Raw genomic sequence first — 23127 nt, forward strand, 5'->3', positions numbered from 1 at the left:
ACTGGAATAAAGGCCCTAAATAAGACACTCAACTTCCAAGTGTCTTTTTAGAAGCTACAGTATATACGCCGAAAGGCAGAAGATAAAGATATACATGCATGTTAAATGTTTCCGGTTGGTACTTTTGAGAAAGGCTGAAGTCAAGCAATATTTCACACCCCAACCAATGAAGGCAGAAACGTCGAGGCGCGACATGATTGCTCATTGCACAACGACACTATAAAGTTATAATATTTAAACAACTCATTTAAATCCATATCATCATAAATAACACAATTGTTCATACAAAATGCCAAATAGATAGATAAACAAATAACTTGTTCGTTCATTTTCTAATATCCTAAAGCCAAGATGATAAGTTTCTTCAAGTAATCCAATCAAGCTAACATCAAACCTGTAACATTGCATAAAATAGAGTTTGTCAACACAAAGGTTGGTGAGCAATTTTCATAGTTTTGGACAATAAGTATATAGTATGAAATCCATAACTAGTATATGAAAACAATAAATAATAGCAACAATTTAGATAACAAAACCGTCAATAAGAATACATTGACGACAATAATGAAATCGTCAATAAGAATACATTGACGACACCTTTCTATATGGGGATACCATATATACTCGGAATTAACGTATGATCATACTTTGATGAGGCTACCCGCCTTAGCATTCAAGAGGCTACCCGTCTTAGCATTCAAGAATACACATAATCATGTAAAGCATATAACACCAAATCGAGCATTTATTTAAGTAAACATATGCAATAAGTGTTGTGGTTTAAGACTCAAGTATAAATCATTTGAATTTGAATAAGTATGCAATGCCACCCCCAAAATGAAAGATGGAAAACGGGGGATGAAAAAGTACTCACATTAACAAGTAACTTGAAAGATAGTGTCGTGAATAATCGGAGAGATCGGTTTAACAAGCAAGACCTATATTAAACGGGTCTTGTGTTAGTAGGTAGTCTTGGAAGGGTTTAAAATAAAATACATGATAAATAAAGTAAATAAATAAAGTTTAGGATTTAAAATGTAAATATTTGAGAAATTAAAGAAACGAGTTTTGTAAAATAAGTTTACTCGAAACCGGGTCTCGGTATTCTATTCATTAGTTTTTTTCTTTTTTTACTCAACCTATGTTAAGTAATAATGTGGGTTAAAATGCGATATTGCAAAACCCTTGGTTATAAGAATACCAAAACGAGGTTTAAACGAGTGTTCGGGTATGTCGGTTCGAGACTTGATAATTGACCAAGCTCACAGTTAACTTCCTAAAATAATAAATGTACTGAGATAACTCAATAAAACCAAATAGACTTAACCAAGTATGTAGTTCTATTGTGAAGAACCTTAACGTTCGTTAAGCGAGTATAAGACTTTATCGGTTCGAACTTGTTATAAGATCAAGTTGGTTACCGACATGCCAAGTATGTTTAGAAATTAACTAAAATTGATTTAAAATATAATCTTGAAGAAAAATATGAGTTTTGGTGGCTAAAAACACACTTGTGTGTCTTAAGTGAGTGAACTCAGCTTAGTTCGGTTTTTGGTTCGGTCCTTGACTCGGAATAAGACCGAGGATGGTTACCACATACCTAATTGCCATGGAACTTGCAAAATAACTTATAAATAATAATACTCAAGTTTTACATTCAAAAAGTTAATAATAAAGCTTTTAAACAAAAGTTTGGTTTTTGGTTCGGTTCTCAACTCGGGATGAAACTGAGGCTAGTCACCACATACCCAATACCATGGAACTTTACAAATATGAACAATAAACTAAAATATGCAGAAGTTATGCAAGTATAACAAGTTATATGGTTATATTTGTTAAATATATAAACAAGGATTACAAAGTCCTCCATGTAACCTTGCCTTACTAGCCCGACATTTCAACCGGCCGAGACTAGAGAAATGAAAGACCGAAGGTAAACAAGGAGTGTATATTATATATATGTTGTAACCTCAAGCTTTAAGTATTGAGAAGTTAGTTAAAATGAAAGATTAGCTTATGAAGAACAACCCTAGAATTTAAGAATTTGAGAGAGAAATGAGGAAATGAGTAAGCACAACTGAAGAAGATGGGTGTGTATATATAGGGTAAGTTGAATGGGTATTTCATAAAGAGTGTTGCATGAAAATGAGTTGGTTATAGACCCAAGAAAGCACAAACTACAAATGGGTCCTTCAAGTCTCCATTTTGGTAGTTTTAGTCATTGGAGTTCGTTTTGAGCGTTTTCGGGGCATTTTAAGAATCGAAAAGGGTGTTTTTTTAGATCCAACAACTATAAAATAAATATGTAACATAAAATTCATCATTTTGATAATATCAAAAGGTTCGGGATACAAAACGGGTCGGGTTTACATTAAGAATACAAGTATAAAATAACCCGAAATTGACAAATGTCACACAATAAACCAAGGGGGAGATTGTTGGGTCGTATTTTGTGGTTTATGCTTGTAGTTTTGGGTTTAGTTTTGGATAGTTTGGGCTTTTGATTGTAAATCGAGATCTGTTGATCTCGGTGGGCTTTTAGTTGGTTTGGGCCTAGTTTGTAGGATATATATAGAACATATGTTAACGGTTTAGGGTTGTTCGTTCATTGTCATTCATTATTTGTTAAGCATGTAAGTTATTAAGGGCTTAAGCACCCGACGTATAATATACGTGTGTTTTTAAGCTTTTTTATTGTGTTTGGTGTGTTCTTGATCGTTTCTCACAGAATCAACTTAGTGGTTAGTTTCCGTCTAACTGTTAAGTATATTGATATCACATTGAAAGATCCATCACGTGACTTACAATCTCTACAAGTACCAATGATAATATAACATCATCTATTTCCCCAAGTTAAATAACAACTAGTGTAATACTATTTGAATTAGTACACTATAAATTGAACTAGAGTGTTCCCGACGTGCTTTGCGCGGGGAACTCGACAACGGACCCGTATATTAAAACGCGAATACGCAAACACATCGTAACGAATATCACTTCAACAAAACAAAATAAAAGTTTATCTAACCATCAAAAGAACTTGGTTGGTATTGGTTCGGCTCATTACGGCATTGATGTGGTACCGACACTCGGTATGTGGTTACAATACAAAAAAAATATTCTATTACGAAAAAAACTCTGTTTTCATCGGAACTTACATAACTTGTCGCGAATACAACTTCGTTTTAACGGCATGACATATAAAAATGAGCATGTCGTAACGACATACTAAAGTTTTTAAAATATCGTATGCTAAAGATTATCAAAGAATCAATAACTTAAATGTATAAGTAATAACTAAAAAACTATATGGGAAGGAAAATACATGTTAAGGTACATACTAAAACCATGAAAACTTTGGGATGCTAAAGTGAAAAGTAAACAAAGTTTAGCAAAAAGGAAATGCCATGGATCAAAACTAAAACAATTTAAAACTTGGAGACCTAAATTAAAACAATCTAAAATTCAAGTATTAAGGTGCAAAATTATACTATATATTAAAGGAAACACTGTAGCAATATGTCTCCTTTAATATATAATGTGTGCACAAAATAGATCACTACAAACTAAGAGCATTCTCATCCAACACCTTATTTTATGTGAGGGGTGTTTTTATAATTTAGAGAGTGATTCATAGTGTTGTGAGTGAAAAGTTTTTATATTTTAGAAAAAATAGTGATTTTTCTGTATATTTGAAAAGTTACTGTTCATCCCTATAATTTTTTAATATATTTTGAAAGTGGTTTTGAGTAGATGAAAATATAAAGGTAATGATAAAATGTATAAAAAGTATTATTTAATTGAAATGGAGAGAGAAAATGTAGTAAGTTTTAGTGTAATTTTTGTTTTAGGGATAGGGAGGTGGAATAAGAATGCCCTAATAAACGCGTGGGTTAGTTTAATTATTACAGAAATGAGACGTGTAAATGATTTTATCATGGCTCCGGTTATCCACACACCCTTTCAAGTGGGGTTCCATACAATCGTATAGCCCATATTCGATCGTAGGTAGGGTGTGTGGATAACCAAAGTGCGTCCGAATAACATATTTCTTTATTATCCGTCATTCATAATCGGATCATTAGTCACTATCCACGTGAACGATCAAGATAAGATAATTTAAAACAAATTAATCAAGGTTTATCCAAAGTACAACCACTCAAGCATAGTCTCCGAATACGAATATTCTGGCGAGTTCATCTGTTTTGTCCAATCTAACTATAAATCCAGATTTATGAACTCGAACTCAAATGAATATGTTGTGCAAATGGGTGTTGTATTATTATTATTATTAGCAACAGTGTTTCTTTCTTCTTCGATTGCGTCAGCTAGACTGCATCCGATCATTATTCATAATAATAATAATAATAATAATAATAATAATCCAATCAATATTTTTGATAACTCCAAGTATGGGATGCTTCAGCTTACCAATGGGTTGGCCCAAACTCCTCAAATGGGGTAATAATCATTTGTTCCTTCATATTTATAATAGTCTGGTTTAGATTTTGACATTTTATTATTATTATTATATGAATATGAATATGAATATGAATAAATGAAACAGATGGAATAGTTGGAATTTCTTTGCGTGCAACATAAGCGAAACCCTTATTAAGGAAACTGGTAACTTTATTATTAGGGGACCTGTGTCTGTGTGTTTGATTGACTATATATATGATATGATATGATTGCTTCTGTGTTGTTGTAGCTGATGCACTTATCTCAACTGGTTTGGCTGATTTGGGCTATAACCATGTCAATATTGGTATGCTATTTATTTACATGTTTCTTTCTTTGTTTTGTTAATGGCTGATTCATCTTCCTTCCATGTGAAATACAGATGATTGTTGGGAAGCATTGACTCGTGACATAAAGGCAACTCCCAATTCTACTTACCTCTCATCATACCATGTCAAATTTAATCTTAAAACGAATACAAGATATTAAATACACTTATATAGAATTAACATCTTGCTACTATCCTTATATAAAATCCTAGGGTTTTATATGCATTTGTCTTTTTGTTAGACATGTAAATTTTTAGCATTAATATGCGAAGGAAAAAAGTTTGTAAACGGGTCATGTTGTTAGGGTTCATATGTATGACGCATTTCTGGTTTGTGTTGTTTGCAGGGCCGTTTGGTTCCTGATTCGAAAACGTTTCCATCTGGAATCAAGGCTCTTGCAGATTATGTTCATAGCAAGAATCTCAAGCTCGGTATCTATTCTTCTGCAGGGTAAAATTATATCAAAATATTTTCTTTAAAAATTAATTACCCTACCAACTGTTGTTTTAGTCAATTTTTTTTTTAAAATTTTTCTAGCGTTTTTATATGTCAAGTACGACCCGGTTCACTTTTCCATGAGAATGATGATGCAGCGACTTGGGCTTCATGGGTAAGTTGTAAAAGAGTTCATACTATTAAAAAAAGGTTTTAGATGATTAATTTTGCCATAACTCTTTTTGGGGTTTTGTTTAGGGGGTGGATTACTTGAAATATGACAACTGCTATAACCTTGGCATCAAGCCGATTGACAGGTTTGGGTTCGCTAAGCTCTTTATTTTCTCAAATATTAACGTTTATAATTATTAAAAATTGCAATTTTCTTTCAGTTTTATCTAATTAATGTTATTTGTTACTTAACGTGGTTCGTGTTTTTATAGATATCCACCAATGCGGGATGCTTTGAATTCAACTGGACGGAAAATCTTTTATTCCCTTTGTGAATGGTAACACATTGTTTTTTCACATGTTAAAACGTGAAAATGGTCAAATCCGTTAACCGGTTATTTCTTTGCTAGGGGTGAGGATGACCCTGCTCTATGGGCAGGCAATGTTGGAAATAGTTGGAGAACAACTGATGACATCAGCGACACGTGGGAAAGGTTCAAGCTTTTTGTGACAGTTACTAAGTGGCTAACTTCAGTTATTTTGTTAACTGACTAATTTCTATTGCAGTATGACTTCTATTGCTGATTTGAATGACAAATGGGCAGCCTATGCGGGCCCGGGTGGATGGAATGGTGGGAAAAACTGTTCTGGAATGTTCATGAATGCTAAAACAATAAAACCATTAACGAGATTGGATTATTTGTTTATTATTATTTATTGTTTTTTGTAGATCCTGATATGTTAGAAGTTGGTAATGGAGGCATGAGCTATCTGGAATACCGGTCACATTTTAGCATATGGGCTTTAATGAAGGTGGTGTTTGTCAATAAGAAGTTCAAAACAATTGGAGTTGATTACCTTAGTAATTATATGGGTGTCAATTTTGCAGGGTTGGCTGGTTGAATTGTTCATCCTGGGCACGACTCATTTTTTGTTCATGGAATCGTGTCAAAAACATCAACCCTAACGTGCGCACACTTAAGATCTCGTTACACGAACACGACCATATAACCCATTTATCTAAATGTGTCAAAGAAATTGACAGGTAGTAAAAAATGGGTTAGCATGCAAACAGATTGGAGGGTCGATCTGCTTAGATAAGCGATTTGAACCGGTCGACCTTAACACGACCAGTCAACCTGAACGCAAGTACCCAACCCTTTTGTTAAAACGGATTGGATATGACAACCCAAAACCTTATTATTTTCATGTACATGTGGTGTTTCGGGTGGTGTCGATAGCTGCCACGCCTAGCTTAATATTATGTTCTTTTTTTTTAAATTTGTGTAGGCTCCACTTCTTATAGGATGTGATGTCCGGAATATGACTGCAGAAACATTTGAAATCCTAAGCAATAAGGAAGTCATTGCTGTAAACCAAGGTAATCTCTACTCTGTTTTCTGTTCATAAATAAATAGTAGACTTGGCAAAATGGACGGGCTGGGTTGGGGACCGGGTTATTCCTGGGTCCAGGTCAGAATAGATGCCCTTAGAAGGGCCTGGATTAATAAAGGTTCAGTTTGGTTCGGGTCAAATAGGTAAATTTGGAAAGAAAGTGCCAAATGACAAAATAGTAAAAATGTCACAAAGATATTAAATAGAAGGGTTTTTACGGTCCAGTTCAGCTGGTTTTCATTAAAACTTTGGGCTGAACCGGTACTAAGGTTCTGAGAAAATACTAACTGTACCCGGCCGTTTTTCATGTTTTTAGGGTTCGCGGGTTTGGTTTTGCGGTTTTAGACAAAAAATACATAAGTTTTATAAAAAAGCACTGTTTTGTCTTTTTTTTTTAAATGATAAGGATTGCTCATGAATATGACATATATATATATATATATATGCATAATTTTATATCCGTAAAAAATAATAATAATAATAATAATAATAATAATAATAATAATAATTATAATACATTTTAAATGCTCGGTTTACATGGCCGGTTCCAAGTTGCAAACCGTAAAACGAACCGTAAACTCTCAGACCGTTAAAACTAAACTTTGAACCAGACAGTACAGATTTAAGACGGTCCAGACCGGCAGACTTTCTTTGGTTTATTAACACCCATATTAGGGTATGTTTGGTAGGAAGCCTTTAGGAGGCTTCTAGCTTCAAGCTTTTAAGCTACTCAATAAAAAGCCTTGCTTGGTTGAAGAAGCTTGAAGCTTTTAGGTTAGGAGAAAAAGCTTGCAGCTCCTACTTGTAGCATTTAGAAAAGGCTACAAGCTTTTAGTATTTACAATTACTTAAATAACCTCCCAAGATATATACATTTAGTATTATGTTGTTTTAATTATGCCCATTTTGGTCATTTTATACATTTTATTAAAGCTCCATTTACTCTTCCAAACACCTAAATATATCTTAAAAACTACAGCTAACAGCTACCAAATTCTAGTCACCAGCTAGTTTTGCCAAACATACCCTAAGTCATTACGTGTTGTCTCAGTAAATTGTTAACCTTTTTGCAGATCCGCTTGGAATTCAGGGAAGAAAAGTCAACGTTACAGGAACAGATGACTGTCTCCAGGTCCTCCCAACTTTTGTGTTTTATTAAGCAGGTTGGATAATGGGTTAACATGGGTCATCTTTGCAAACGTAGTGTTTACCCGCAAAGCTTTTTGTCTAACTTTTTAAATAATTAAAAAACATACTAGTACTTAAATAATAAGTAAACGGTCCAAGATTGCTGTACCTCTAGTCTTTTTCTGATAAAGCTAGATGCATTCACTCGACTCAGCAAAATGGTTTATTTGATATTAATTTATTTTCAGGTTTGGGCTGGCCCGATATCTGGAAAACGTTTTGCGGTTGTTCTCTGGAACCGATGTTCAGAAGCCGGAACAATTAAAGTTTCATGGGCTAGTCTCGGGCTTGAGTCCTCTGTCAGCGTTTCCATACGAGATTTGTGGAAGGTATAAATTTTCATTTTAAGTCCAAACCGAAATGTTAGCGTTGAAAATTTCAGTTATTTTAACCCAAAACGACCCGTTTTCAAGTAAATGGTGGTATCTCGGGTTTCATCACAGATTTTGAAACTAATGACGTGTCTTGGTTAACAGCACGAGGATGTGGTGGCGGATGCGGTTGCATCATTTGGTGTTCCCGTTGATGCTCATAGTTGCGAGATGTTTGTTTTAACTCCCGAGTTGTCTCATTCTCAGGTTTGAATGATGCGACATCCAAAAATCTACGGATTGGCTTATTTATGTAAATTTTGTAAAAAATTCGATTCCTTTTTTAAAGTTAATTATGACGTCATTTGGTTTTTGTGTCTGTTCAGACCATGAAAAAGAGAATTGTTGTAGAGTTACCTTTTATTTGTGTAAGTGATAAGGTGATTTGTTTGTAGCTTGCTAACTAAGACATGATGATAGAGCATGGGTGTAGCGACCTGAGTGTCCCTCGAACCCCATTTCTCAAGAAAAAAGGTGTCCCCAATGCTTTTCAAAAGGCAATACGTGACGAAACCGTTGAACCAAGGCATCCGCTCCGCCAGTGCTAGCTACAACAACCGAACCCTTCGAACAATCACCAGTACCCGAAAGGTAAAACCCAGTTACAAACCCCAAATCTGCAGTTACTCTCCCGGCTATAATAATGGATTCTCTAAATTATGTGAGGGGTTCTCTATTTTTTTAAGATGGTTAAAAATGGTTGTGAGAGGAGACATTAAATTTGGAGAAGCGCACTTTATAATTTTTTAATATTTTTGAAAGTGATTGCGAGTGAATGAGAGAGAAAAGGTAATGATAACTATTATTTAATTAAAAATGAGAAAGAAAATATAGTGTTTTTAGTATAATTATAGAGATTAAGATAAAGAATTGAATGAGAATGCACTGACACAAGTCAAATGCAATACAATAAGAAACGAAAGTTGGAGGACACGATACCACTGGTACATAAATCCTTACTAACAATTTCAGACCTTAATAATTACTAACTTATTTGTATGTATGGATGATTGTCCAAGTTAACCGACATCAATCATGATCCTTCATTTTTTGTATGTAAGCACATAAATCACTCTCCCTCTCTCACTCTCTCTCTCTATATATAGGGTTAGGTTAGAATAAAAACCTATTTGAATTGTGAAAACTTTATAAACATATTTTCAACAACATATTTTAATTAAATATTAAATCTCGTGTTCCACAATTAAAGTTAATAAAAATTGTAAAAGTTAATTTACATTTTCTCTCTTCGGAAAACATATATAAAAATTAATAAAAAAAAAATATAAAAAAATAGCAAAACATTTTTTTTATGTTTTTAATGTTTTGTATTAAATGTAACAACATATATTACATGTAACCAAAAAAAAAAAAAACGATGTCACATAGGGTTTTCACGGGTTTTCATAACTTAAGTGGGTTTTCATTCTATACTTTGCCTATATATATATATATATATATATATATATAGGGAAAATATAAAATGAAAATCCACTTGAGTTGTGAAAACCCTATGTAATATCGTTTTTTTTTTTGTTACACACGTAATATATGTTGTTACATTTAATACAAAATATCGAAAAATCAAAAAAACATTTTTTTGCTATTTTTTAACATTTTTTTGCTAATTTTTATATATGTTTTTAAGAGAGAGAAAATGTTATATATATGTTTACATTTTTTATTAATTTTAATTGTGGACCACAAGTTTTAAACTTTAATTAAAAACATGTGGTTAAAAATGAGTTTCTAGAGTTTTCACAACTTAAGTGAGTTTTTATTTTAACCTAACCCTATATATATATATATCCCCTGTATTACGGGGGTTGTTTTACATTATTCTTTTTTAATATTTATATATGTATATTTGGAGTTTAATTTTATTTATTCTAAGAAAGTTAATAATTAATATACTTGAAGTTTTATGATAAAATGGTTTCACAAATAAATGATATGTTGTAATCCGGTTTAAAAACTATCTGGGTTTGGTGATACCTATTACCCGTTTATTTTCTTTATTATAAAATTGTTTTTTAATTATAAATAATATCTTTTATTTAAATAAAATAAGATATTAATTTTTAGTATATCCCTATTTTATATGATTTTCATATCAAATATTTTATGAGATTAATTTTTAATATAATGAACATTATAACCCATTTAAGAGCTATCTGGGTTTGGTGAGACCTTTACCCGTGAATTCGGGTCAAATGCGTGAGAAATCTTCATTTTCAAATAAAGCAATCTGACGGCTTGATAGAATGGTTATTTTACATTTTTATTTTTTAATATTTAGTTTTTGGATTTTAATTTTCTTTATTGTAAGAAAGTTAATAATATACTTAAGGTTTGATGATGAAAGGGTTTCATAAATAAATGATATGTTATAACCCGTTTAAAAGTTATCTGGATTTGGTGACCTATGACCCGTTTATGTTTTTACTATAAAATTGCTTTTTAATTATAAATAATAATTTTTTTCTTTTTAAATTGGATATTAAATTTTAATATATCTCTGTTTTATAAGATTTTCATATCAAATAATTGGTAAGATTAATTTTTAATTTAATGAGATGTTATAACCCATTTAAGAGCTATCTGGTTTTGGTAAAACCAATACCTATGAATTTGGGTTAAATCAATGAGAGACCTCCATTTAAAAATCAAGCAATCTGGTGGCTTCCATAAAAGTGGGGGAGCGACCACGTCGCGACACATAGGATTTTAGGGGTTTCGTTTATATATATATATATATATTATATATATATATATAGGGGAGGTTTCAAATGAGAACCCCTTTGAGTTTTAAGAACTTGAAAGAATTAAGTGTAACAATTTTTTTTCGAATTTTTTTACATATACGTAATATATGTAAGTTACATATGCGTAAAAAATTACAGAATTTTTTACGCACCGAGTAGACTTATTACATATGAGTAACGGACGTTTAAAGTTGTGTAATCGCCATACATAGTTATTTTCTCTCCTACTTTGACTTTTTTGTCAGATTTAATCTCAACCACATATTCCAATCCATTTAATTAAATGTGTGGCATAGAATGGAGTTTATAAGTTCTTAAATCTCAACATGGTTCTCAAAAGATCCCTCATATATATATATATATATATATATATATATATATATATATATATATGATTTTATAACAATGGTCAAGATTAACGTGGCGCCTAGCAACTCATTTCAGGAAAACAACAGCGTGGGAACCATAAACCGTGGTATGCTATCCATTAAGCGGAGGAGGCAACCTCTCCATGACCGTGAACAACCAACGGCAATGAGCCTCAAAATGATCAAACATAACCACCTGCGGGAAGAATACCGTTTGCGGAGAAACACGTAAGTCTCCCGCAGGAGGATATACAAGCCCCCCGCAGGGTGAACACTTGGTAATCTACAACGAAAGAAGACCGATAGAAGACTTGCCGTGACCAAGAACACGTCAGCACGTGATAAGGAAGGGAGAGCCAATCGCATGCCGAGCCCCGGTACTACCCAAGAACGCACGGTGGACCAATGAAAAAGGGCCAATGAGGCACCTGCCCACACCAGGATTCTCGTAGGCCAGCTGGACAACCAATCAGGAGCTAGTATCATGCATAGTCATAAGAATAGAAGGTTCCATAAAGTGGAACAGCTGTTCCAATCATCATTCCTCCCCCTTCAGCTATAAATACCAAGTGTAGAACCACGATAAAGGTATCCAATCTCCTCTCATTCTCCTTAAGAATACCCATCACTTACCATATTGATTCTCACGCCGGAGGGTGGTTACGAGAACCCCCCCCCCCCCAATTCCCCTTCTCGTAACGAGCTCACGGTGTTTCATTTTGCAGACCTACAGCCAACAGAGACTCGAACAGTTGTCAGTACATTCATCGGAAAGCATTAAGCTAAGCCTACCAGGGGTTAGATTGGTGTTAATCCACTCTTGGGTAAGCTTACCCGGGTTACATGGTAAATTTGTACAGGTAATGTAGGAAAACATCAAACCTAAATTTGTGATCTTAGCATTAGTAGCAACGATGGGAAAAATGAAAACATATATGCATTTCCTTCATGATCATAGTTTATAATAAAATAACATTAGAAGTGGCCAGATTAAACAATTCACATACTAATATAGATGCAAAATAAATAAATTAATTAATAAATATCAAACAAGCCAAGCTCGAGCTTAAAACGACGACTCATGAGCCAAGCTCAAGCTTGAGAAAGTGATTCAAGAGCCGAGCTCAAGCCTAGTCGGCTCGTTTACACCCCTAACAATGACAGAAAGTTGTTTGTTGAGCACACATAGAAGACAGAAAACACTTAAAAAAAACAAAAATAAACAAAACATGTCTTTATTCATTCATGATGGCTATATTATTATGTTGACTTTCCATGTCAAACCTAAAACTTTTAGATTTTCATTATGTTTATGAATGATAAACAAACTTCAGTTATAATCTACATTTTGTGCCATTTGACAAAATCAGATAATAGCAAAAAACATAAGCCTATATATATATATATATATATATTGTTTCTTGAATATACACAACAACAACAACTCAAGAATTTGTTTTAGTTCCATTCAATACGCATACAAACAAAATGATTTGCAAACAACATACAAAACACAAAAATAAATAGTTAAATTCGTACCTCCATTAAGAACAAAGACGGGGATTGAATAGAAGATTACAACAATAGCCCGCATCATGACCAATAAACAAAAACAGCAAATTGAAATAACAAAAAATGAAGACGAAAAACCAACTACCTTATAGCAAAGACTTGAAGTAAAAGGTGTGACATTATAGCATAGATTTGAAATTTGAATTTTTGAGATTTGAGATTCATTTGTGCGCCGTTCTGCCTTCTTATGTAGTCATGGTTCGGAAGGGAAGAAATGAAGAGTTGAAGCCCTTCTTCTCTGGTATGCCTGGTTGTAATCAACGATGACAAAGAAAGAGGAAGGATTGTCTTGTTCTTGAGGAAGAATGCCAAATTCAGAGCAGGATCATGCTTTCCTCTTTGGACGAAATTCGAAAGAGTTTTAATCTAGCCTAATTGCTGACCCACAAATTTAACCCAACCTGGCAGTCCAATATGTTTATACTCATATGCATTAATAGATTGTAACCTATGCGTAAATGATGCTAAAACTCTTAATTTTCAACATTTTAACCATCTCTCTCCAATATATATATATATATATAGGATTAGGTTCATTTCAGAAGTTTTTCTTATTGCGAGAAGTGCGAGAAATGAATTCGACCAATGACATTTTTTTCTTTTACTTTATCATTTATTTAATGGCAAGGGTGTTATAATAAAATATCATGTGTTTTTCCATATTTGGTAGGTCATAATTCAAGGAGAAGTTACAACTTTTTATATTTTTTAATAAATAGTTAAATCAATCAATGTTGAATTCCTGATTTTTTAGTCAAATTCAATTTGTCGATTAATCCATATTATTTTTTTATTCTCCTAATTTGAATTTCATATATTTGTCCAGATGATAGTTACAAAATTCAATAGCGTAGATAATTACACAGAGTACTTAAATGAACCTACATAGTGCATAAATGAACATACACCTGAATAAAAATGCACACACACAATTAGAAATACCACCGACAAAGTATATATAAGAACGTACGCAGTACATAAATGAACCTACATACTATAAAAAAAATTACACATACACAGTACATATACGAACCTACACAGTACATGATGTGCTTGAAATAGTTTAATATTTATTAACTAAATTAATTAAAAATAAACACTAAGTAATACTCTAGACTCTTTAAAACTCGACTAAACTACTAACCGGCAAGTGAACCGATCGACTCTAGTAAAGCTAAGTAAGTCCGGAGATCAAACCCAAGAGACTCTCTAAATTATGTTTATTAACTAGTTAGACTCGACTACAAACATGACTTATTAATTTATATTTGTTTGAGGGGGTTTTGTTTAAAATACTAATTTAATACTATAATTAAAAATTAATTAAGAAAACAAGTAATTTAAACGAAAGCAAAAGTTTGATATTTAAAATAAGATGATGATAAGAAAACTACATAGGCTAGAATCCCCTAAATTTCAGTTATGAATTAACCTGGAAAATATTAAGTTATGGACTAGGATCGTAAAATAGACACTTAAGAGAAAAGCCGAACACGACCCCTGACCCTTCTCAAGAGACACCTATGGGATTCTAATAAGTTTTAACGCACACCAGTATTAAAAATCAAGTTTCCTTACGGTCACCTAATTATTTATGACTTAGTTCCTTTGTACGAAATCCTACCTTACAGCGTGGAAATCAAAGGCAGTTTAATATATTTAATTGATTCAATAGACAATAATAAATAATCAAACATAGACGGACTTCTACGAAGAACTAAATCTAGCTAGATTAAATATAAAAAATTTATGAATAACCTAACACTTTACAGATTTTAGGTTAGCAGCACACTTAGGTTTATTTAATTAATAATTATTATTCCTATGATCTTATCACGAAATCAATCATAAAATAATCAAAAACACAAAGTAATTGACCTAATAGCAACCTATCATAATGACAAACAATAATCAAGGTAGCTATGGAGTAATAACAATCAATCAAACAATCCTAAGCATCTATATGCATCAATTTAATATGGTTAAACCTTTTACTAAATCATAAAAACAATAACGATAAATAAATCCCAAACCAAAACACAACGTCAAAATAGGTTCATCATAAGCCTAGGCAGTCTATAATGTTTAGCTTAGCATAGTGAAATCAAACAAAACAAACAACGAAGAATTCATGGCGGAGATAAAAGAAAACGAAAGAAAACAGAAGATAAAACCCGTGTTCTTCGTCTTCAACCAATACACGCACCACCGAATGATTTTTCAACTCCAAAGTCGCCAAAAGTAGCAATTCTAAGCTCGGGAACTCTCCAAATTCGGCTGGCAACTTCAGGTCTGCTTAGGGTTATGTTTAGGGGTGCTTATATAGTGATTAAGGTCCAAAACCCGGAATATTCTATAAATCAGGTTGGCCGCGCCACGCTACCAAAATACCACTCTTGGCCGCGCTACGTGGGCAATTTGGCTGTGCTACACTACCAAAACTCCTTATTTGGCCACGCAACGTGGCCAAATTAATTTGGTCCCGGTCCGGTTCACTCCTGATCTGGTCAAGTTCGTTTTCTGATGCTCCGGTTCGCCGGTTTAGCTTATTTTTGCTTATTTTTCGTTCTTTTTAATCACGAAAAAGTCCCAGAACCTAAAATATAGAATCATGTTAGTAGTATACAAATCTTAAACAAAACCGAACAAAACTAATAGAATATTAAATAAAATGTACACAGGATTTATATATATTAAACGTTATATCAGTACATATACGAACACAGTACATAAATAAACCTACACACGATAAAAATTAGACATACACAATTAAAATAACACCTACACAGTACATATATGAAACTACATACTACAAAATGAACTTTTTTTTATTACATTAAACAACAATAATGAATCTTACATAAATTTTTATACCACAAATAGTGTACGTGTATGTATCATACACACACATACTATATATATATATATATATATATATGGATCCTACCCAAATTTTTATATCACAAATACTGTACGTGTATGCAATATGCAAGCTAGTCTGAAAAAAAAACATTAAAAAAACAAGAAAAAAAAACTATTATAATAATAGATGAAATAAAAGAAAATTAAATAAATCACAAATGAATTGAATTCAATTAATTATCAATCAATAAAAATTAAAGGTTGAAGCTTTTAACAAGGAACATTGGGAGTTATACTCTTCTTTTATTTTAATTGTGTTAAAAAAGTTACCACATTACCCTTTTTAATTAAAATAATCCCTTTAATAAATTCTTATTAATTGCATAAATGCCACTTTCGTTAATGACCATTGATTAGTAACATCAATGGTTGAATCGACTTCTCGTACTTCTCACTATAATATCATTTTTCGCAAGATCCATCCCCTATATATATATATATATATATATATTAACAGGAGAATTAAAAGAAACAAATATTTTGAGTATCTAAAAAAATTTGGGTTTGTTAAGAGAGTGGTAAAGTATTATTATTTTTTATCTTATTTATTAAATGGATGTGTGCATATACACACGCGCGCGCACACACACACATAAGGAAACGAGGGTTTAAAAAAACAACAAAACAATAAATCAGGGGTTTGGTTTATCGAAAATAATGTTTATCTAGAAATAATATAACAAAAATGATAAAAAGAAGTTTAAAAAAATATAAAATCAAAACCAAGCCTGGGGGACTTGAACCAGCGCCCCGAGTCGGTTCGTGCTTTAAGAAAGCATGCGCTGGCCATCAAGCCAGCGCTGTAACTTGATTAATAGATGAGAAGGATAAATTAAATACACTTTAACCTAGTTCATGTTCTTCCGAAACATACCCTAGGATTCAAATTGGCTTAATGGATAATTGTTTGTTAAAATTGAGTTGGGGTTAATGTTTATTGATTTGAGACGAACTAAAAACACAATTCAATTACCGATATTGATGAAGGATTTTAGTAGAATGATGAACCAAGGTTCACGGCTCAAACTTGAATGCCATATGGATATTGGCGGCTTCGTATGTTGCAATTGAGTTAGGGGTTTGTGTCGTGATGTTGTGAGGAAGGTGTGGTAGGGTTTAATTGCATTATGGGTGGGGTTATATAGGGTAGCAGGTCGATTCAGCCGTGGTTTGATAAGGATGCTAAATGAGTCAATTAGCTGTAAATTGGTCATCAATTTCCAGTTTTAGAGTATCGGTTAACGCATTTATGGGTGGGCAACGATTTGGTAACATCAATTTCTCGTTTTAAGCCGAAATTTAAGGTTCAAGAAAAGGGGGGGGGGGGTGTTGCCAATGGGAAGAGAACAGAGAGAGGGAAAAGAAATTGATTTGATTATTTTGCAATTAGGTCCATGAAGTTCGATCAATTCGTTAAGTTAAGACCGGAAATAGATAAGGGGTTAAAATGCACATAGTTGATACTTTTAGAACTCGTTTACGAATAATATAATATCGTGGACGCGCAATGTTAAATTAAAACTAAAGTTTGACGTTTTATCCACTAACGAGGATTAAAAATAAATAATAATAATAATAATAATAATAAATTAAGCAATAAATATGTCGTTTTATTAATAACGAAATCTGAAAAATTTAGACCGGGTTGAATTCTCAGGGGTTTTTTTTTAATTAACGAATGTTACAGTATTCACAACTTTTTGGAAATTTTGTCTTGAAATTAAAGAAAAACCATAACATAAAGAGAGAAAATAAGTTTCAAGAGAGAAATCCTTTTTCTTAAATTAAAAATAACACGAATCTTCGAATGACCCGAATAACGCTACGTATGGAAAACATGATAAGGACCTTTATATATAGGATGTACCAGTGGCGTATCCACCATGCCCTTATCACATAGATATCTGTATCGTCACCCAAAATCACCCTAGGTTCCGAGTTATGACACACAACCGTATTCACCATGAGTTCGATGCGAGGATTTAATTACGCATGCACTAGTAATTATTTAGATCGTCAAGTGATGCACATGGTACGTCCCGTTGTGCAAGTTAGAAAACAAGGTAAAAGAAGCTTTTTAAATCGATAATTAAATGGAAATATTTGATCAAAAGCAGTAAAACTACACTAAATAAATGTGTAAAATTTGATGATCATAATAACTAGTAAATAAACTTTGAAAAATATACGAAATAGTTGAAGTGAGAATAAGAACAACAAAATGAAATAAAGAGATGGAGATTTTTTTATTTTTTTTTGAAATTATTTAAGTAACTTACACATGACATAGGGAAATATTTGAGGTGAAAACAAAATTCACGAGTAACTATCCACTGGCTCACACAAATGACATGATTAAAGAAAAATATTAATAGACGAGGCTTAAATTGAGACTATAAAATCAGATGAGAAAAGAGTACCATAAGAATGCGGTGAGTTTGGAGGGTTTGGGTAGCCATGTATTAAAATATCGAAATAAAACTTGTACATGTGACTCCTATTAGATAACTATACAACACATGTCCATAGTCCCAATTTCTAAAACAAAACGTTTGTAGAAAATCGGTCATAGGTAGTTTATGATACAAATACGGTACTATTAGATAACTATGAACATCACCATGTACCTAGTCCCGGTAAATAACCGGTCATAGACCACTTGAATTGTGATAATAAATTGTGTAACAATAAATAGTGCAATAAACGACATAACAGGAATAGATGAGAGGTTTAATTCAACATAAATAACCATGATTTCCATTCATAACAAAATTGAAAATTTAGAGGAGTCATTACAATGGATACAAAAAATGAAATGAACTAGGAAAATAAAATAAAATAAACGTCTCTTGCGTAGCATGTATTCTTGAAAGGTGAGGCTTAGACTTGAGAGCCGTTGATGTAACATGCATGTCCTTGAGTACCTTGAATAGCTTGGTTAACTTGATTTTGGCTTATTGGGTCTTGGTTGACTTGGTAGATTGATTAGGTTGAGCTTGAATTGTTTGAACTGCTTTAATAGGTTGGGTTTGGGTTGGTTGAAGTTGATTCACTTGGGCTTGGTTGAATTGGGCTTGGCTGACTTGGGTTGGATATACTTGGTCTTGGTTAGCTTGATATTGAGTGGCTTGGGTTGGGTAAGATTGAATTTAGTTCATGTATGCGAGTCGTGGGCATGCATTGCGATAATGGCTAGGATCTCTACAATCGTAACAAGATCTAATAGTTGATGGTATTTGAATAAATAGTTGAGCATAAGTTAAAGTTTGGGGTTGGGTAAGAGGTGAGGTAAATGGTTGAATCATGGGTTGGTTGAGTTCACGGCATGTGGTAAAGAGGTGACCAAAACAATCGCAATAAGTGCATTGACAATGCTTGAGGTTAGGCGAATGGTGGAATTTACACATTTCACAATAAGGGTAGGGTCCTGTGTTGAACTTTTTGGTGGGTTGGACTTGTTGGGCTAAGACATAGTTTTGGGAATTTGACTTTCTTTTGTTGTTGCGGTAATGGGGTGAGTTGTTGTTGTGTTTGGAATATTCGAGCTTAGAGGATTCGTGTCACAATCCCCGATCCATATACCCCGGGAGGGGAGCTGTGAACATCGAGTGGTGGTATCGGTTTTAATTAAAATAATTTACAGCGTAATATTTCATCAGGACCGTAGTTAGAAAAAAATGATAAGAGTTTATAAAACACCATAATTCTTATTTCAAAAACTGGGATTAAAACCCATTTTATACATACATAAGTTTTTTAGGGTTAAACCCTAATTTACAAAACACATTTCTTTATTCTAGTGACAAACCACTTATTTAAGCTGGAAGCCCGCTGGTATCACTGATATAACATTTAATATACATAAACCCCGTGTACATTTTATTTAATATTTTATTATTTTTGTTCGGTTTTATGTATGATTTGTATACTACGAACATGTTTTTATATTTTAGGTTCCGGGTTTCAATTGTGGTGAAAAGAGGGCGAAAAACAAGCGAAAACGAACTAAATTGGAGAACCGGAGGATCAGGAAACTAACTGGACCGAATCAGGAATGAACCGGACCGAAGCAGGTCGGTCCCCCCTTCCATTTGCCGGAGCGCCGCGTGACGGGTAAGGACTAGGCCCGCCCGCGCGGCGTCTTGGGCCCTCTTTTCCAGATGCTCCCACGATTTTTAGGATTTTGGCTTGAATTTCCTATATAAATACCCCTAAACTCAACCTTAAACATAACCTGAAGAAGCCATCTGAATTTGTGGAGTTCCAAGGCTTAGGATTGCAACTTTTGAAGGATTTGAAGGTGAAGAATCGTTCGGTGAAGCGCTCCTAGTTCGAAGACGAAGAACACAGGTTCTATCTTTTGTTTTCTTTCATTTTCCTTTATCATCACCATGAATTCTTCTAGGATTGTTTTGTTTAAATTTAAGATGTTTGGATAAATTGCATGAATTACTTAGATTATGATGAACCTACTTTGACGTTGTAATTTGACTTGGGATTATTTATCGTTAAGGTTTTTATGATTTAGTAAAATGTTTAATTATATTAAATTGATGCATATGGATGCTTAGGATTGTTTGATGAGTTTTATTCCATAGTTTCCTTGATTATTGTTTGTCATATGATATGTTGCTATTAGGTCATCTACTTTGTGTTTTTTTACTATATTATGATCGATTTAGAATAAAATCATAAGAATAATATTATTTAATCAAATAAACCTAATTGTGCTGCTAACCTAAATAATTGTAAGGTTCTAGGTTATTGATAGGTCTTTATAATTTAATCTTGCTAGATTTAATTATTTGTAAGGCATCCGTCTAGGTCTGATTATTTAATATTGTCTATTGAATCAATTAAATATAATAAATTGCCTTTGATTTCCGGTGCTATATGGTAAGATTTCATTATAAAGGAACTAAGTCATAATTAATTAGGTGACTGTAAAGAAACTTAATTTTTAAATACTGGTGTGCTTTAAAACTTATTAGAAACCCATAGGTGTCTTCTTGAGAAGGGTCAGGGGTCTTGTTCAGGTTTTCTTTTAAGTGTCTATTTTACAATCTCAATCCATAACTAAATGTTTTCCCGGTTAATTAACAACTGAAATTTGGGGGATTCTAGCCTAGGTAGTTTTACATTGTCATATGATTTAATCAACAAACTTGTGTTTTCGCTTAATTTACTTGTTTTCTTAAATTAGTTTTTAATAATAGTTTTAAATTAGTATTTTAATTAAAACCCCCTTAAATAAATATAAATAAATAATTCGTGTCTATAGTTGAGTTTAATTAGCTAATAAACGTAATTTAAAGAGTCTCGTGGGTTCGATATTCGGACTTACTTAGCTTTACTAGAGTCGATCGGTTCACTTGCCGGTTAGTAGTTTAGTCGAGTTTTAGAGAATCTAGAGTATTACTTAGTGTTTATTTTAAGTTAAATTAATTAATAATTATTAAACTACTTTAAGCACATCAAGTTTTTGGCGCCGTTGTCGAGGACTCTTGGCGATTGCGTTAGTAGATTTGATTTGACTTACTTGCTATATATGTGCTATTTGTATTTTGTTTTGTTTTAGGAGTTAGGTTAATATAGTTTAGCTTAAATTATTAGTTTTATTTAGGAGTTTTTTTAGGAGAGTCTACATACATGCTATTTTATTTTTGTTTTGAGTCATAGGAATCTAATTGTCCGTGTCTTTTATTTCTTTTGAGTCTCGTAAATATGTGTGAGATTTGTGGTGGGCCCCATTTTACTGTTATATGCCCACAATTAGGGTTGTTCAAAAAGCTCGAGGCTCGAAGCTCGGGCTCGTGGCTTGCTCGAAAAAAGCTCGAATAAAACTAGCTATAAAAAGTTGATTTGCAACATCCTGAGCTGATTTGGATCATTTTTGTAACCGAGCCAAAATCGACCCTGGCTCTGCTCGAGTCATGGTTCAACTAGAGCCTAGCTCGTTTAACTTCAAAATCAAACTAGAGCCTAGCTAGGTTTCCCCGTTTTATTTGGAGCCCAAGCTCGAAACTACCCTGGCTCGACTCGGGCTCGACTCGTGAACAGCCCTACCCACAATATGTGGGGTGTTTATCACATTATTATGCTTACCCTCCTATGCAGCCGCAACAAAATTTTTAGCATGGGCCTCTGTTGTATTATTATGATGATTTGTATCAGGAACCTCAGCATAATCAGGGTTAATTTGATGGTCAATATTCTAATAACAACCCTGTTGAGAGTAATGTGTCCGAGAAGGTAAAGAACTTAGAGAATATGCTGGCTCAATATATGGCATAAGATACCAAGCAGAAGTTAGCTAAGCATGATATCATATTGAAAAATCAACATAACATAGTGTTCTTGTAGATCTCCAACGTACAATAGAAAGCATTTCTAGGAGATTGGATGAAGAAGAGAAAGAAGAAAAGAGATTGAAGTTCTTGGACTATGTAGACGAGTCAGATGAGGGGATCACTCAAGTAATGGAGACGAAAACGGTTGATGAAGTCCCACCTCCGGTGTCACAAGTTACTATTGCTAATTACTGGAGTGACTCTGATGATGAAATGGATGAGGAAGAATGGGCTGCTTATCAAAGGTCAGTAGTGAAGAAAGAAGAGATAGAGGATGGAGTGGATTTAGGAGATTCACTTGATTTGGTGTTTGGTGTTGAGGAAGAGGTTGAGAATAAGTTGTGTGAGGAGGATGATTTTTTGGATTTGGTGTTAGAAGGTTTGCCTGAGTACGATGAAATAGGTGAGTTCGATTCGGAGAGTGACTTAGCATTTTTTGAAGCCCCGCTAGAAGATATAGAAGTGGTGGTAGTGGAAGACCTCCACAGCTGACCCGTGACACTTATAATAAATGTCGCTCATAAGTCAAAACCATCAGAGAAGGCGAAGAGAAGAGCATCTGCGAAGTGGAATAATTTTAAGTCAGAAGCTGGTCTACGGGAAAGAAGAAGCCATTGAAGTTCAAGAACGACCAGTCTTCTCGATACATGTCATGCATCCGGTTAATGCCAGGTAAGTTTAAATTTTGGTGGTCTGACCTGTTAAGGATTCTTAAAACATTTTCACATTCCACCGCGAAAATTTTAATGTTTAACAAGTACCAGGTGGAACTGAACGGGTTAGATAGGATCCAGGTCAAA

General features: G+C 33.3%; 1 protein-coding gene across 1 annotated transcript; it reads left to right on the forward strand.

The window, feature by feature from the left end:
• The first annotated feature begins 4267 nt into the window (after nt 1–4267).
• Nucleotides 4268–8646, forward strand: LOC143633945 (alpha-galactosidase 3-like). The gene is made up of 15 exons (XM_077102152.1): nt 4268–4461; nt 4568–4626; nt 4712–4768; nt 4844–4878; nt 5137–5240; nt 5328–5400; nt 5484–5542; nt 5669–5734; nt 5807–5890; nt 5964–6028; nt 6127–6209; nt 6687–6777; nt 7865–7923; nt 8168–8308; nt 8456–8646. The coding sequence occupies exons 1-15, from the start codon at nt 4268–4270 to the stop codon at nt 8561–8563; spliced, it is 1278 nt and encodes a 425-aa protein (XP_076958267.1). The 3' UTR covers nt 8564–8646.
• Nucleotides 8647–23127: the final 14481 nt, after the last annotated feature.

This window comes from Bidens hawaiensis, unplaced genomic scaffold (genome assembly GCF_021521415.1).
Source record: "Bidens hawaiensis isolate Kalapana, Puna unplaced genomic scaffold, B.hawaiensis_p1.1 tig00006950_1, whole genome shotgun sequence".
Lineage (NCBI taxonomy): Eukaryota > Viridiplantae > Streptophyta > Magnoliopsida > Asterales > Asteraceae > Bidens > Bidens hawaiensis.

Coding starts and splice junctions, on each gene's coding strand:
- LOC143633945 (XM_077102152.1), top strand. CDS start 4,268: ATGGGTGTTGTATTATTATTATTATTAGCAACAGTGTTTCTTTCTTCT. Junction 4,769..4,843: donor CTATAACCATGTCAATATTG/GTATGCTATTTA, acceptor TGTGAAATACAG/ATGATTGTTGGGAAGCATTG. Junction 6,210..6,686: donor GCATATGGGCTTTAATGAAG/GTGGTGTTTGTC, acceptor AAATTTGTGTAG/GCTCCACTTCTTATAGGATG.